This window comes from Typopeltis vanoorti, chromosome 3 (genome assembly GCF_054136105.1).
Source record: "Typopeltis vanoorti isolate ZY-2024b chromosome 3, IOZ_Tvanoo_1.0, whole genome shotgun sequence".
In the NCBI taxonomy this organism is placed as follows: Eukaryota; Metazoa; Arthropoda; class Arachnida; order Uropygi; family Thelyphonidae; genus Typopeltis; species Typopeltis vanoorti.
This window is the reverse complement of record NC_143551.1, coordinates 88,642,877-88,661,093: the sequence shown is the minus strand read 5'-3', so window position 1 is coordinate 88,661,093 and position 18,217 is coordinate 88,642,877. Positions and strand designations below refer to the sequence as shown.

At 36.4% G+C, this 18,217-nt stretch overlaps 1 protein-coding gene across 1 annotated transcript in view; it reads right to left on the bottom strand.

Moving 5' to 3' along the window:
- The window catches only part of LOC150108362 (metabotropic glutamate receptor-like), a 68,112-nt gene extending 52,097 nt beyond the window's left edge, over positions 1–16,015 (bottom strand). Inside the window, exon 1 of the mRNA XM_090390453.1 lies at positions 14,734–16,015. Coding sequence (XP_090246579.1) covers positions 14,734–16,015 — 1,282 coding nt within the window. The remainder of the gene's footprint in view (positions 1–14,733) is intronic.
- Between the last annotated feature and the right edge of the window lie 2,202 nt (positions 16,016–18,217).

Genomic DNA, 18,217 nt, shown 5'->3' with positions numbered 1-18,217 from the left:
CCTAAATGGTCTATAAGATAACACTAGAAATACTTTTCAGTCAGTGTACCAAATCGAACAAAAAATTAAAATTTTCCACTCGGCGTGTCGATATGTTTTCATTAGAGCACATTTGGAAAATTTGATTCTCAAGGTCCACCCGCTTCTATGAAAGGTGTAAACACACAAATGACTTATATCGTAAATCATATAAATCATCATCTCCACTTTTTTTGTGTATTGTTTAACTTGCACACTAATCCAGTTATTACATTAAATGTACATTTTATATAAATAGATTATTTTAGATGCAATATAACGAACTAAAATGTAAACTATGATGCCAATCTGAGCACTTGTAGTTTGAAATTAAGGCAAAAGCAACCAAGGATGTAAGGCCAGCGAATGGTTGCCCCTGAGGAACATCGTAGCATGCTTTGATTATGTTAGTTACCATAGAACTATCATTCTTTAAGGACTAACCACAGTATAGTATGTTCCATTATATATTCCTTTTTCACAACGGAGATAAATTTTAGATTTTTTTCCCTCTTTCTATATTTGGATGGAGTGTTCAATCTCTCTCTCACACACACACCCTTCTTTCTCATTGTAAGGGTTTGACAGATGTTGCTATAGGAGATCCTTTATTGAATTTTACCGAAAACAAAAGACAAAATTAAACAAGATGTGGTTCTGTTCCATAGATCGAAGTGTAACCACACTTCTTAAGTCCTTGTCGGCTAAGAAAACATTCTGCCTTCGTCGGATATTTTAACATCATGTAATCTATAATGGCATTGTCGATTTTCTTAAATATTAGCTGAAATTTCTTGTAAGGTATTATTGAGTCTTCACTAGTGAATGTAACAATTCTGTACCGACGTTGTTTTAAATATTAGAAGGTTATCATATCAGTCCCACAGTGAACACAGAATGTTTTATTTTATTTTTTTGTCGACTCTTATTTTTTTATTTAAAAAAACTCTCCGGTTTCACTAAAACATTAAATATTACAGTAAGCGATCGTTTATATATTCTTTGGATACTACTGTATCATAACAGAAAATACCTTCCCACCAGTGGCGGCTCGTGGCTTGAAATCGTGGGGGTGCTGCAACTTTCGAAATCTACATACACACTGTAAATACAGTGCATACGTGTTTCGATAAAATATCAAAATTATGGTAAAAATTAAAAAAAATAAACATGAAAAAATATTGTTTATTATCGATAAAAAGTATACAGTTTAGTATAATTCATTCCTTTAATTGTAATTAAAGGAATGGATTTAGTTTTTTAAAATTACAATTAAATCCTTTAATTGTAATGTCCAAATATTTCAAGAGACGGAGTAAACACGATAAGCACTACGAACACTCTACTACTGGCGCAAACTGCATATAAACAACAGTGGAACTGCGCGACGGACAGTGCCACATTACGCTAATAGCCTCGCATCTCACTATGACGTGCATATTGTTGCGCGCGCGTAGCAATATGACACTGTGGTAAACACAGTGCCGCTAGCGTCCTTCGCCCTCCTAAGTGCTACAAGATGGATTTTTATTATTTTTTATACAAAATAAGAGGATTGTATAGGATTGTTGATGATAAAATTAAATATTACAAGCAAATATAAATAAATTAATAAATATATTTATATATCGAGAAAAATTGGGGGTGCTGCAGTTCCGCAGTGCCTATGCACGGGCCACCCCTGCTTCGCGCGCGCACACACACACACACACGTATCTAATTATACAGATTGATTCTATATATTATTTCATTACATTTTTTTCAAAAAAGCAAAATTTCAGTTTCTTTTTCGTACAGGGTTTGGATTCTTGTATTATGAATAAAATCGGATCGATACGAACTTAGAGAAACGCTGAATTTCGCTATTAGAAATATAAGGTTTGCAGCAATTAAACGTAGCCTAAGGAGAATACAAGTTTTGCGATAAATAGGCACTCGAGGCCGTGAGATAATTTAGAGTTCATAAATCAGAGAGTTCTTGGGAAAGAGAAGAATGTTCTAGACTGGCCCGCGAGCTGTAGCATACATCAGAGAGAGAGAGAGAGAGAGAGAGAAAGTGAGAGAATTTCGTGCTTTATAGTAGCCATCCCTCACACGATATGACTGTTTCAGACCCAACATAGTTTTTTCAACGTATTATCACATCTGTATCTGTTTCATTGCATAAGTAGTGAGGTTATTTAACTCTCATCTTGCAAATATCATTTTTTTTTTCTTAGATAAGTGTGGCAACAATTGCATTGTGCAATCGGTTAGAGAAGAGAAGTTGCACACATAACGAGCGCAGTCATGATAATGTGCATTTAAGCAGTAATGTGTGTTTGCTTACATGCCCACGTCAACAGCCACAACGGGAAATAGACGGCACAAAATACTCATGAAAAGAAAGAAGTGCTCTGCTCACGCAACCAGATAACAAAAAAGGATTTAATTCGATACTAAATTGAATATTAAATTATACTTGCCCTGTAGCTCATTCTCGGTAGGTAATTCTAGGTCACCAACCTTACGTGGGCCAGTTTATTGGGTCAGATTCAGATATTTATTTCGAAATGGACGTATGAATTTTGTAATAAACAAACACAAAAAAATTGGCTTTCTTTTGATGTTCATCGTATACCTCGACTGTCACGATGAATATCAGAAGAAAGCCAATATATTTTTTTTTTTTTTTTTTTGTATTTGTTTAGTACAGAGAATAAACAAGGTACAAGGTATAGAAAAATAAACACACGCAGATGAGCCAAAACATCACGAACTGTATTCGTATGCATTACATAAATAAACTGCTAGCGCATTCATAGTCTCACTTGCGTGACTTTGCGTCACGCTTTTCACAAATTGTTACTTATAACTCTCGCCTCCCTCAAATTACGTAACAAATTGGCCCGGTGTTTAGATAAAGGGTTAATAGAATGGAGTGCCCTTTCGCAATGAGTCCTTGGACTCTGGAGGTTTTCTATCCCAGTAATAAACTCCATTTCCCGAAGGGTCCAGATATCTTGATATCTTAGTTTTATAAAATTAATACTAAAGTAATATATGTAAAATTGAATATCTAAATATATTAGTTGAACACATAAACGATTTTTATTTTTTTGGCTAGATGGGTGAAGCAAAAATGCTTTTCATATTTCCCGTTATCTGTAAAGAAAATGTATGGATAGGATAATATAGGGCTATGAGAGCTCTGATCATGGCAGGAGGGTAACAGCAATAGCCGAGCCTCAGTTAAAACTTTATTGGCTACAGCATTCCCATCCATTACCCTCCCTGGATACCCATTTTAGTCGCCTCGGCTACATTGGGGCGAGTATGTAAGTAAAGCCCTTTCTAAAAATTCAGACGATCCCCCGGACCCCCTACAAGTTGCCGAAAGACCGACCAACTCAGTGACAGGCTCCCCCACCACCGAGTAGAACCGCTCATATTCCAGGGAAAAGTATCCATCGACAAGTCGACTCCGGAGAAGACCCTCCCCAGAGACTCAAAATGCTCTATCAGGGCAACCCCCCCCCCGAAATCTAAGCCCCACCTCCTTAACCGGGAGCAAGATTCCGGAAGAAACCTAAGAGAGCGAAACTCTCAAAATTCGATGAGTCTGTCGACTCCTTGGAGTTTCCCGGAACAATAATAATAAAAAAACTCTGCGTCCATTTTAGTCGCCTCTTACAGCGGGGCTTATCCCGGCCATCACATGCATGCATGCATCATCTCCTTATAAGGACTGGCTTAAAGGGGCGAAGCAAGAATGCTTTTCATATTCCCCGTTATCTGTAGAGGACAGTGTAGGGATAAGGTGTTATTGAGCAATTAAAGCTCTGATCATGGCAGGAGGGTAACAGCAATAGCCTCAGTTAGAACTTCATTGGCTACAGCATTGCTATCCATTACCCTCCAAGGGATTGAATGAATCAATCATCACCGCATCTCACGGTCGATTGTTCACTGCCGCATCACCTCAACCAAAACCTTTTTCATTTATAAAACTTATATTCAACTTTAATTTGGTGTCGGAGTATACTTGTTTTATAATATCAATTTATTGAAATTCAATATTTGAACTTCCAATATCACATAAGGAATATGAAATCTTACTTAAAACTTTATAATAAACTCTGCTAAAACTTATTCAGTTCGGTCCTAATCAATGAACAAATAAGACGGTATTCACCCAATACTGCACAATTACTTGAAGATCGATTTGTAGATTTTACTGTAGTTTCTTCACATGCAGATCGGTGTTACCATAACATATTACAGTGAAACCCAACGATCGTCAATTCAGCTTTTATTTTTATCCCCCAAATAATTGATAGCTGTCCGATACGACCGTCAGCATATACGACGCTTTTAGAGATTGTCTTAAGTGGCGATACTAGAGTACAACAATTTCATGCGAGGTTACAACCTTATTTATTGATGAGTTTAATAATCATAACCAAAATATACTGGTCACGTCCTAGGTCCTATTAAAAATAAATAAATAAATTTATTTAATTCATTTAGTAGAAACGGAGAGATGTCAATTCCTTATGTCAATTCCCTCCATTTTCTACTGGTATTCTTTCTAACAAAACACCCCCTTTTCGAAAGACTGTACTTTATGGATGAGCCTTTATGAATCTGTATTTCAAATGAATGTGTCGGACGTTAAACAAAGCTTCAGGTATATAATTTATTATTTGTGTCTCTATTGCGCATGACATTTATTTCCTAATGTTTTATCAGGGCATTAATTTTCCCTCCCTAAGCATTGAAATGTGATATCATAAAAATACCAGCTGTTACGGAACCACCCTCCTAGCAATGAAACTCAAAACCTGAACGAACCATCTTCAGCGGCCATCAGCATTAAGATGAGGCCCACTTACACATTTCTAAGCGTGCCTTACAAGCAAATCTTCAAAAATAGAATGGACAGAAACCAGGAAAAGCAAAAGGGGTTATATAATAAATAATCTCCTCACGTCAGTTTCTGCTTGCAATAGGAATGCTGGAGATAATGTCTAACCCATCTGCGACCCGTAGAATGAACGATAAACTCAGGAAATGTGGTACCTTATGTGGCTAACATCTCGACATCGTTTCCGTACTAATAGAATTTGTATGCGGGGTGCATTTTAATGGTTACTGAAAGTCGTGTAGGGTCTAATTTATAAACAATTCTCGTCATAATCATAACCATTAAGGATGGCTGTTTTAAACACGTTTAGTTAGGCTAGAATCTTTCTTCCACGAAAAATTTAATTGCTAGATGCAAGTAATGTTTAATCCTACATGAATTCGTTATATTGTTCCGAAATTGTCGGCATACTTATTTACAAGTCCATAGCTATCGGCATAATAGTTTTGCTGAGTACGTAAAGTTTAGAACTAGAACTTAATTCGAAAACACTTTAAACAGAGAATAAATTTCCAGTTTGTTTATATTTTTGAACATTCACATCATGATTAATAATTCGCTAAACAATATTCCATTGTTAACTCAGCAATGAATATTATAATCCATCACGATTGTACGCGATTATAGTCAGCTCGAGTCTACCATTGTAATTTGCTCTGCCATGAGTTGGGTGCAATATTAAAAAAAAAAAAAATATGAGGACAGCCTCATAAATTTCCCAAAAGTATGTGTACACACATCTCGTTTTTTGGTAATCTTTTCAATGTGTAGCTACTAAAATGCAGCTATACATCCTCTTTTCTTAATAGTATGGCAAGTCTTTGTATTATCTGTACAGCCTTATGATCGATGATTTTATTGCCTCGGAGAAACGCACGCAAGGGATATTTTAAGTCCCTTATAACTTTCATGTACAGACAAGCTAAGCATGCAACAGAAATTAATAACAAAGAATTTTTTTTTTTTTTAAATACCGAGTTCGAAACACGCATTTATGATTTATGGCTTATTTACGATGTAAAATTCATGATAAAATATCACGGACTACTTTCGAACTAACTGTTAAAAATCGCAGATTTGGCATACCTAATTTAAATAAATAAAAAAAATGATTCATTTAAAGAGAAGGTGTGAATGAAGAAAATTCCAAATCAAAACTTGACGTTGCGAAAAATCTACACTATTCAGCGATTTTGAATGATGTCTATACAATTCGTACGAATAATATGAATATTTTATGGATAGAAACTTAACTTTTTCTTCTGCCAACAATCAATTTCCATTCCAATAAAAGTGACAGTGACACTAGACTGGCAGAAAAGTGAAGGCAGAAATTTAAACAGCATTGCCGAAAGATGCGCTGTTGTCATCAAAGTGTGCTACCAAAAAAAATTGCTCTTTACATTTCTTTTCACGACCCTAATAATTTATTCCTATATGTATCAATATATCATACTTTATTCCGAGATCATCAATACAGGTAGCATCGTAATATAAAACAAACGTATAGACGCTTGAGAACCGAGTCTAACCTATCAACCTGATATTATCACAATATTGGGGTTTATATATATAAATATTACACTTTAAAATTATCTGAACGTATCTGCAACAGTCAGTGAGGGTTAGCATTGTTGCGTAAATACAACAATAAAAGTAATTCATGTACTTTTCATCAACAATGGGCTTCACGTCATTGTTTGAGCTCATTTAGTATGCATGACTTAATAATTTCATTAAAACTGTGTTCATTTTTAACGTAACAAAATATAGACCTTAATTTCTTTTGCCAAAAAAAAAAAAAAAAATTAAAGACAAAAACCCTAGAAGATAATAAACAATATTTTTACGTTTGCATAAAAAAAGTCCACGTATATACATAAATAAAAATAAGATCGCTTCACCGAGTTAAAACAAAGATCGCTGAAGCAAGCCTAAACCACAGGCCTTTATAATGGGTTCGTTTCAATTACCATAATCCGTCATAAAGTTCTAATGAGATGTCTAGGAAACCTCGTAAGATTAATCTGCAACGGATGGTTAACACTATACTGTGTTCCTCCACTGGTTTAATTGTACGTAAATTAAAATACTCCGGGAACACGAAGGCATGCTATGGATTTATGGTGTGAGAGAGGCAAAAGGTAGAATTTATTATCCATAACTGCTCCTGACACGCTGAGTTAGAGAAAAGGCGTTGAGCAAAGTGCCTTGTATTGCGATACATGTTAATCAGGTGGTGTTTACTCTCGAACGAAGGTCGCATTGGTTACCAAAAATAACCCGTTGCTTTATCTATATCAGCGCTTTACTAAGCAACCTAGAGCACGTTTAAATACACGTTGACAGCGTTTTTTTTTTTTCGTGTTTTTGAAGCTCCTGATGATATAGAATTGTGCAATGGAGTCATGAATATTAACATCTCCCGGTTTATACTGGTAAAAACGAATTTACATCGCAAAATCCCGACGTGCATAGCTTTCATATTCCATTTTGTTTTCTTTAAAATGCAGCAGACTTTTTTTTTTTCTCCACCCAACATTTCTACGATAGGCATCTTAAATTTATGATTTTCAAGATATTCAAAATAGAACTCCTTGAGCGAGTATCTACTGTTTTCATCAATTTTAGGGGCGGGGGGGCGTCGATAACAGGGACTCTTGCAGCAATGAAAGTGCCAATAAAATCTTGTATTGCACGGAGAGCTAAAAACATTATGGATGGTTATGTTGTCCTCTTAGCCAATGCAATATTCGCACATAAATATAAGTGTAGTGGGAAATGTACCGCTAGATGGCGTTCGTTTTAAGAAGACGTTATACGGTAGAAGAATGTGTTTGTTACGTTCAGGAGATATTAGGAGAGTTCGCAGTTCTTTTATCGCGTCTAGCAAATAGCTTTTGGACTAAACCCGAGATAAGCAACCATTCATAGCAAATTGAGGTGCTTCTAAGTCGAAAGAATTTGCGTTAGATGGCAAAAATTTCAGTCTAAAGATCCTACTATACAGGTAATCCAATCTTTATGCTTATACGTACATAGTTTCAAAAGTCGAGATCACTTGCCAACATCGGAGATTATGATAATCTGCGAACTTTGAGACTGTTGCTCTGCTGGTTAGAGGTCTGAATCCTTGGAAAAAGGTCCATGTTTAGATCACGGCATCCGAAATATCTAACCTTATCCGAACCAGGATATTAATTTTCTTTAGCTTCACCGGAAGCCAAAGAAAACAGTCTGCATTGCTGGAACCAACACGGATATTCAAGTCTATTGTTTGTTCTGGAGAACGATTACCGTTTTCGGCATATGAGGTTCGTTTGCAATAACAAACTGCATGGATTTTTCTCAGTTCGGAGGAGAGGGCGTTTAGTAAAGGGGGCATCTGCATCCAGAAGAATACTTCTGCGATTTGTTTTTCTCACAATGATGACGACTGTTTCGAATCTTTCCAATGCGTAAAAGCCAGAGAACTCTTTATTTTACAGAGTTGGGTTTTCATTCTATTGCTGTGTGATCAATGCGCAGAGAATACTACAATGTATTTAGGATTAAAAACTGATACCGACATCAATTGGAAATCGCATGTTAAAAGTATAAACATGAGTACATTTCATGCTATAGATTTTTTATTTTAGATTTTTCGCAGTGATAATGTTAGAACTATCTATTACGCTGTTATACTGTACGTTATTCTAAGCTGTTGGGGAGAGATGCGGATCCTCATGGATTACTTAATTTATTTTGTAAAGAAATTAGTTATACTAATTATCCCCATTATTTACTAAAGGAACACTGCAAAGAAGTCAAATTACGCCTCGAATAATTTATCACTTTAACAATTATAAAACCTATTCGCAAGAAATATAATTCCAAAAGTATAAGATGAAATACAAACATATTGTACGCCCACAGTTCATAGAACCGGGGCTGGCAGATTGTCAAGAATGGTGATTTCATGCTGAAGGGGAGAAAGAAATAAAGGATGTAAGAATTAGCAACTAACACGCGAAATCGCGTGCTTGATACGTAAAATTTCCAATTGTTGTACAAGCAAAAGAGTTGCCACTTTAAAAACTACAATGTTTATAAAAGAAAAGCTAATTTTCTGACGTATAATGATAAACACTCATCCAATGAAACACATTGATTATCCTATTATCGGAATGCATTCGCCTTCTGACATGCGCAGAAGTGTCGAAGGATCTCGCATCTGTGGGCGTACAGTACTTATTTGGTCTCAAAGTTTTTTTTTTAATACTCTATCCCTCTTTTTATAAATTTACAAAGACACATACTGAATATAATCAGAAAGTACTTGAGTTTCTATAAAAAATATTTCTTTAGAATAAATGCTTAAGTTTAGAAATTAAATCATAATAGCAAATTAGGCAATCTACAGGATCTTATTGTGTGTTCGTTTATCGCGCATGGCTATTGTACTGTGCGGAGTAATGTGTAATGTTTATCCATGTCGTAACTCGGATGCACTCGGGTTTTAAATATATGTCTAATATAATTCCGAAAAAAATAACAAAATGTAAACTTTAGTTTAAAATACCATTTATGTATATGTTGTCCATGGCAGTGTTCCATCTTTTAACGATGGAACACCCCCCCCCCCCCCTATTCGTTCACAGAGAACGTTCTGTAGCGCTATTCGGGATGTTACATACGGGATCAATTTAATTGTTACGTCATATTCACTCATGTTTTTAAAAACAGTCCCAGTTGTCACCATTATTGTCTCGTGTTCAGTATCAGTCTGTACCTGCTCGTCCCCTCCAAGTACAGATTACAAAGCTGCACGAGTTGAAACTGATTGCAGATATAATAGTAAACAATGTTTTTCGTGAGTTTATCATCGCGATGGTTGGGTCCACTACAACATGCAAAAATAAATACGAATCAACCATATATTTAACGTACATAAAACCATTGGGAGGGGGGGTACTGTTTCACTTGGTTTATAGTCTGCCTTTCAACAGACTGAGATAAATCTAAATTAATGCCGTGTATGGAGAGATGGAGGGTGTTAATAATTTTGAGGGATGTTGATATTTTGTAAAGACCGCACATCAAAGGAGTTTACAATACCGCATTGTTGTGTGTTTATATGGCCAACAATGTGGTGAAGATTTCCTCGCCACCTAACACGTCTCATTACGCATGCGTAAGCCGTCCTTTGTGATAAATGAGTCTGCTACTGCATATAACAGATTTTTCTATTGGCTTTTTCCTGTTATACGATATTAATCACTTTCTTTAGTGGCGTTACTGCATAGCAAGAGACTGTCATTTTTATCTCCCTAATACAAGAAGAGATTGCATCAGAAATTTATATAAAGGCCTACAAAGAATAAATCTTAAGTCTTCTTCCGACCTCGAAGGCAATTCTTTTTGGATGGGAGCGACAAAATGAATGAAAGAAATAATACTCGAGCATGTAGGAGACGATTAGATGAACAAAAGATAGGACACGTTGGAGTGGGATTTGGAACAAAACGAAAAAAAAAAAAAATCTATTTTTGACGCTTGGTAAAACTTTAAGGAGTGTCAAGTAGTTGCTGCAGCTGCAATTTTAAGATTAAAAAAAAGAAGCAAATAAAGATCTTGTTGTCAGTAGACAAGCGATCAGTAACGATTCATGTCTCGAGGGAAGGTTCGTGTAATACATTGCCAATTTCTTTTCTTTTTTTTTTTTTTTTCACTCTTCCTTCTTTGGGTGCAGCGATTGTTACTGGGATTTTGTCTGTAATTAATCAATCCAAAGGAATGGCGCGTGAACCAGACGATTGACTTCGATGTCTATGAACAAAGAGTCTAATCAGTTCGCTCTTATAAAATCAAAGATATGCGACATTTAATCCACGTTTTTCTCTAGACGTTCAGTAATTCGTTAGTTTTATATTTAAAATATCTTTTGGAGATGGCAAGGTTTTCTCTGGGCGAAGAAATGACTTGAAACAAGTTTTGATTCTTACGCAGTCTCAACTAGAGTGATGCATTTCCTACGGCAGTTCGATTCTTTTTTTTTTTTTTTTTTTTTTTAAACGATCTGAGATTTCCTTCCGTGTATGTCGTGATTTCTTTTCTTCCGAAGGGCTTTTCCGGACTTCGAGGAAACATTAAAGGTGATGTATCTTCTGTGGTCATTGTTGACGCAGCAAAATCTATCTCGGTAAACATATCCATTTGCTCTTAAAGGAAAAACAATCACAAGCACACCTTTTATTATATTGTATAAGTTATTATTAATTGTTCATTTTAAATGACAAAAGAGAACAATGATAATATTTATGGAAAAATAAAAATGTGAACAATGAAGGCAATTTATTTTTTTTATGAAACCTACATGACGGGTAACACGTGATGGAAGTCATTTCATTGTTGTGCATGAAAAAAACATTGTTGCTTTTCAGAGTAGCACATGCGCCATTCTCACGCTACAAATTGTTAATTTCTAGCAATTCACTAGATCGCGTGCTCATGGCACGCGCTACAGTTATAAAATGTTAATTTCAAACAATGGATGTGGTAATACATAGACTGGGACATTTGTTATAGCAATTTTTTTCTGTATTGTTACTTTTTCAATTCTTGTAATGTCACGCGCTACAGTTATAAAATGTTAATTTCAAACAATGGATGTGGTAATACATAGACTGGGACATTTGTTATAGCAATTTTTTTCTGTATTGTTACTTTTTCAATTCTTGTAATGTATTATTTAATCATTTTACGTACATTATCATATTTAATATTCTCCAATTAAAAAAAAAAAGATTTATCGATTCTATTGTGAGAAACAGGAAAGTTTGCCTACTGTGAATCGTATATTATTGAGATGAACGTTACTTAAAATATAAAATCACTATGCCATTTTAATTGAATATTCATTTATCTAAATAACACATCAGGATTAGTCAACCTCACTTTCAAACACGAAATAATGAGTTTCGTTAAAAGAAAAAAATATATTTTTCTTGCTAAAATTAGTCATTTTTCATTTGAATAGAAACTAATCACAGACATGTAAGCTGTCATTTGTTCTACGAAGTTTTTCTCTTTTGTAAAAAGCCCTTGAAAAGCTTGTTCGCATCCCCAAGTGATTTCCTAAGTCGCTTCAGAAATTAACAGATGTAGCAAATAGATGGAAACTAAAGGAACTAACCTGCCTTATCTCTCTCGATCTTTATGAGTGTTTGAGGTAGATTTGTTCCATATTATTGGATGTTGCTTTGCATGTAACGGCGGGGGGGGGGAGCATCGAAACGCTAACGTCAAGTGGGAACGTAATTCTCTATCCACTAGACGTGCCGTATCTTTTCTATGTTCGACAATCATTAAAGTCTGCTGCTTCTGGTTTCCCTCCTACAATTACGACTGTGAAAGATGAAAAGCCACGTTTCCGCATCTCTGGCATATAATCGAAAGTTGTGCCCGTCGAGTTAATAAAGAGCTGGATACTTCAAGACGTGCCGACTAGAAGTGAAGAGCTTTGTGGGTTAAACTTCAAATGCTATCGCGGAAAAAGTTTTGTATTTCAAATGTCGATGTTTCTCTTCGTGTTTTTTTTTTTTTTTTTTTTTTTTTTTTTTACTGTTTACTTTTACACCACGTGTAATTCGGATTTTGGATAAGAGCTACAAAAATGTCAATTTCTAACAATTCAACTAGTTCGCGTGCTAGAGAGTCGCGCGCTGGAGTTAGCCAATGTTAGTTTCAAACAATGAATGCAGTTGAATGATGAAATATCGTGGGTAGGTACGCGATTTGTTAAAAAAAAATAAAAGTTGTTTATTTCAACAACTGAAATAAACAACTTTTATGTTTTTTTAACAAATGGATTTTTCGGCTGTGTCAACATTTGATTCATTATTTTACCTATTATTGGCCGAATACGATGCTACAAGAATGTAGAAAAAAAACATACCACCACGAAATCGAACCAGTTTAATTAGGCTAGCATAATTATTTGCATAATCATAGACGATACATCACGTAAAACAGTTCACTAAGATGGATGCGAGGCCCAAAACAGTAACTGAACTATAACAATTGCTGTCCGACTATCTTAAATTAACTAAATTGTCTTAACAGTTGACAGAGTTGTGCAGTAGCGACAAACTGAAATTAAGGTGGAATATATAAACGGAGTTTAATTTTGGTGAACATACTGCATTTAAAGGATATCAAATAGGAGCGAAATTAAAAGGTCAACTGACGAGGAAATTATCCTGCTGTTATATTAACGTTGCTGTTGGACATAACATCGAAACTGTTGTTTCATGAAGGGAAAACTACGAGGGAATGGATGGATAAACATGTTTAGAGCATTGTTAGCGGTAACCCTCCTTGTAGTAATCTTTAATCCGTTTATTTACAGTTGGAAACCAACTGAAAATTTGAATTCATATCAAAATCACCACTGGAAAGAAGAGAGAATTCGCTAGTGCGTAGAGATCTATATTAGATCCGCGGTATTCATAGTTAAAGTTGTCTACTGCGATACCCTGCGGATGAAACGGATTAGGGGGCTGTCGAAGTGTATATCTACAGGCCGGGTTTGGCTTTTCTTTTGCGAGAGGAGCAGTCTCTGTTTCCAGGAGAATGTTCAAACTACTTTCATTTGAATTCATTAAAAGCTATACTGCCGTAATATGCCATTTTTAAGTCATTGCACGAGATTTAAAAGGCAGTATTAATTCGTGTAAAAATGCCTTTCATGCTTAACATTTTATAGTGTTTTTTTTTCTCTCTCTATTTAATCGTCAATTTTAAACATTTCATAAACTTTAAAGCTACACTACAAACAACTTCTTCTGATCTGCAACGTTAAACTAAAATTGCCAGGTTAGATTTCTTTTAAGTGGGCTAATTTATGGGCAGGAAATGTGCAGAAATGTCAGGTATCTTGTTAAGTCCATCAGCATCCTCTTGCTAATAAGAGATCAGGTAACAGAGGCTAAGCAAGAGCAGGAAATTATACGCTAGTCACTGCATGGTAGCAACGTGTTTAGCTATTAGTATGTTATTACGGCATTCCGTATCCATTACCTTTATTGGAACGGGCAACCTGGAGTGTTGACGATTTGTTTCCGCCTCCAACTCCGATAAACTAAAGAGATGCAAAAGTATCGTGAATAGAGAACATCGATAGGATGCTAACTTAGTTCTGTGAAATTTGTTGATAAAAAAACTAGATGTGTAATTAAGGAAGAACATAAAATGGTTTTCACTTGTTCGAAACTCATTGTTAGAAGTTTCATTGTTGTGTTTAAATAACCAAACTCGCGACTGAAAACTCGTTTGCTTTTTAAACAATGCCACATGATAAACAATTTATTATAGAATCGTAGTCAGAACTAACAATATGGCCATAAGAGTAACTTTTTTAAGGTGTGTTCAGCTCTGTGAGCTTCTGTTCTGCTCTGTTTTGTAATTTATTATTTCGATACTGTTACGAAATGTCTAACACTTTCACAGACACCATCTTGCACGCCAACAAGATTTATAATACACGAGTCAAATACAGAGATTGTGACATCGAATAGCTTTTTTTTTTGGGGGGGGGTTGCCTTTATTGCATCTGTACCTCGTGCAGCAGCGAACGAAAAATATTACAGAAATTGCGAAGGAGAAGTCGTTTTTCACAAAGACAGTTGTCATGATAGGGTCTTTATTGTTATGGCATCAGCGCTCACTACGTAAAAAAATGAATCGAGGAAAGCTCGGAGTTGGATGGGGAATAAAAAACTGGATTAAGAAAAGAAGGTGACAAATTCTAGTTTGACACTTACACTTACCTTTGAAAGACACATTGAGCAAATAGTTCTTGTACAAGACACCACCGTCGAGATCTCTCATTTCGTCGCAATATCTTTTTTCATCTAACGGTGCACAGATGTCCTTCCATACGTTATGCAGCGAATGCGCTAACGAATACACCGCGTCGACCACAAATTGCACCTTGGATTCTTGCTTATAGCCCACTGTCTCGTCCAGACGGAGATTGGGAGAACATATAGGCACCGAATGATTGCGATTTTCCTCATTGCGAGGGAGCTTGCACGAGAACACACTCTCCCAGTACTCTTCAAACCACGGGTTTCTGATATTGTTGTAGGCAGTTAAGTTTTTCATATACAAGTCAAATTCACCAATTTCTTTCGAATACAATTCCACTGTTATTGCTCCTTCGGCCACTTCTTCTAATCCAGCGACTATTTGGTCCTGTTTTCCCCAACCGTCGCTTGCAATCCAAGCAAATGGGTTGTTTGTTCCGGCACGTCTTGCCGCTTCTAGGATCCCTCGTGCGTCTTCGGCTCTCGTGAACAGCACCACTCCTTTAGCGTTGTGTTTGGTGTGCAGGTTGTGGTAGATCTGATCGAACATCTCTCGGGTGCAAGAATGGGGGACTTTGTCGTTGATGGCGATGCAAATGTTCCTGGCCCGCGCCTCTCTCTGAAACGCCGTCATTCCGGAGTCTCCGTACTGTCCCTCCGAAGATATCAACGACACGTACGACCAGTTGAATTTCTGTACGACGTCGACTAAAGCGATCGCTTGAAAGGTGTCCGAAGGAACCGTCCTGGCAAAGAAATCGTACCTGGATTTGTCGCTTAGAGAAGTCCCCGTGGAAGCTGGACTCACTTGAGGGATGCGGAAGAGACGAAGTAAGTTGGCCACTTGAAGAGACACCTCACTGTACGATCCACCAATCACTCCTGTGATGGCCTTGGTGTTGAACTTCATTTTGGGCACCGTACCGTCCTGACATTCGAAGGCGGATGCGTCCACCGTGTTGATGGACGCCCTTATGAATTCCAACGATTGGTTGAGGGCGTAGCTATCGCTGGAGCACGTGTCCAGAATCATGGCACCAATTTTGATACCGTTCAAAAGCATCGGGTCGTGATTGATTTTATCGATGGCAAACAGCATCGCTTCCAACCGTTGAATTCCTCTGTCTTTATTGATTTCGCCGCATCTCGTTCGGCCACCTTTCTGATGGATTGGAAACAGACCGCCGAACACGATGTCTCCCGGCACGTGCACTTTCATGCCCCTCGTTTCGTGATAGACCATCGTCATCCAGATTGCCGTACAGGAAATGAAGAGAGTCGACAGCAATTTTTTCGCCTTCATTGTTTCCTTATGTGGTTGCCTAATTGATTTGTGTTGGTCACATTGTAAGTCGATGGGATGGACTGATTAAAGAAGTACTTTGGTGTTAACATCCGGGCAGTAGGTTGGGGTGCTTGAAGACCCTATCACAGGGCATGGTAGGTTCTGAAACAGAAGAACAGCGTGTGTTAGAATCTGTTGGCGTCTTTGAAATGCATTAGTTCACTAAACAGAAGCGAATTTCTAAAACGTAAAACATACTGGGATGTAAATAATGAACAAAATGTATTTCTAAATGAAATAATTCATCATTATATATGAAAAGGCATTAAAGATCGTGATTCATTACAGCATGACTGCTAAAACAATACTAAAATGTAAAACAGTTCAAGACGTATTCTTTACAATATTGCTCAGTTATTTTAGTTGCTATGGTTACTTTCAAAGAACATATTAAACCATTCGTTAAGGTGTAGAGAAGAAAGGTTTCAATTTGGCACAAGAAAATATTAATATGGAAGACATTATAGATTCGGTCATATTTTATAGCAAAGTATGAAAGTTTTGAAATTTAAGATTATATAACCGAGCTCTGTGGTTAATTTTAAACTTTAAATGTTTCAATATTTGGCTATAAAATATAAATATATCTATAATATTCTATTATATTGCACTTTCTTAAAAATAAAAAAAAAAATGGAAATATTTTTTCTTTACACATCTTTTTACAGTAATTATAACTTCATTTATCAAACAATCAATGTACGTGTGTTTGGAATTACTGACTTCAAGTAATATTACAAATTTCTATGGAATGACTTCTGATGGGACTATATTGATCAAGCGCATATAAGAAACAACTATGTTATACCAACTAAGGCCGTTGGCATCTTCAGAGTAAATAACTGATGTAAGGCACTAAAAAGTAAAAAACTGTTACAAACTATAATCAACCGATTCCAATTATATTAGACAAAGAACAGAGCGCGTACAATACATGCATAGAGCGTGCCTGTTGTTATTTAGGAACGTTCTATAGTTGGCACTGTAATTTAGTTCTGGTGAGTTAAGAGATTTAATAAGGTGCCTTCCGGATCACGGACAAGATTAGCCCTTGGTTCCTCTTAAGGTTTTATATACAGCGGGTAACTATTGTGGCTTCTTTAAAAATTCGGGAGCGGAAGTCCTCCTCTATGTAAGGAATTGTGCTTCTATCCCACTCTATGATATGGTTAGTTCTTGAGAAATGAAAAGCTAACCCCGATTTTTCTTCTCTGTTATTATTGACGTCACCAATGTGTTATTTTTGCCTAATTTCAAGGCTCCTTGAAGTCTGGCCGATGTTATTCAAGCCGCACGAGCAGGGTATGGTGTCACCAAACTCCAGCATATTTGAAGAAAGGATGGCTATCTTTTGGTGATCTTAAGAATTGGCTAATCGTTTCTGTAGGTTTAACACGTTCATTGCCAATCACGCGATATCGCGCGATGCGAGTTCTCACCAAACGACTGATCACGCGTTATCGCGTTGACGTCACTAACTAAATAAAAAAATTTAAAAAAATTGGCCACCACACGAAATTCCAATTTTCAGCTTGGCAATGAAAGTGTTAAAGGCTACTCTTATTTTATGTGGTCTAAGGAGTCTAGCAATCTTATTCGAAACTGTCCCAAAGTATGGAATGACGATGGTAGAAATATAGCGTATGTCATCGCGTTGTCTTTGTGGGGGGGGTCAGAGAAAAGTATCTTGTGGACAAGCCTTCGAGGAAATCCATTTCATGGTAAGGTTGTTAGATATCAGGGATAGTTCTTCCTGGAGGTCTTGTTGATCTGTTGTAAGGAGAGAAGCTCGGTTCTTCAGCATGTGTACAATGCTAAGTTTCTGAGAAATGTGGTGGGAGGAAGTGAAATGTAAATAACGTCCTGTATTGGTAGGTTTGCGGTAAACTGAGTAGTCCCATTAGAAGTCATCCCATAGCTTTTGTGGTCAAGAAAATTAAACGTTTTTTAACATTATAAATTTCTATTAAGTTCCGTGTTTTCTTAACCGTGATTCAAAATTAATATAAAATTTGCTAGCAAACAGATATTATTTTCCTTATCAATGAAAAAAAAAAAGTATCAAGTAACAGATGGCTCGTATTTCAGAGCAATTTTTCT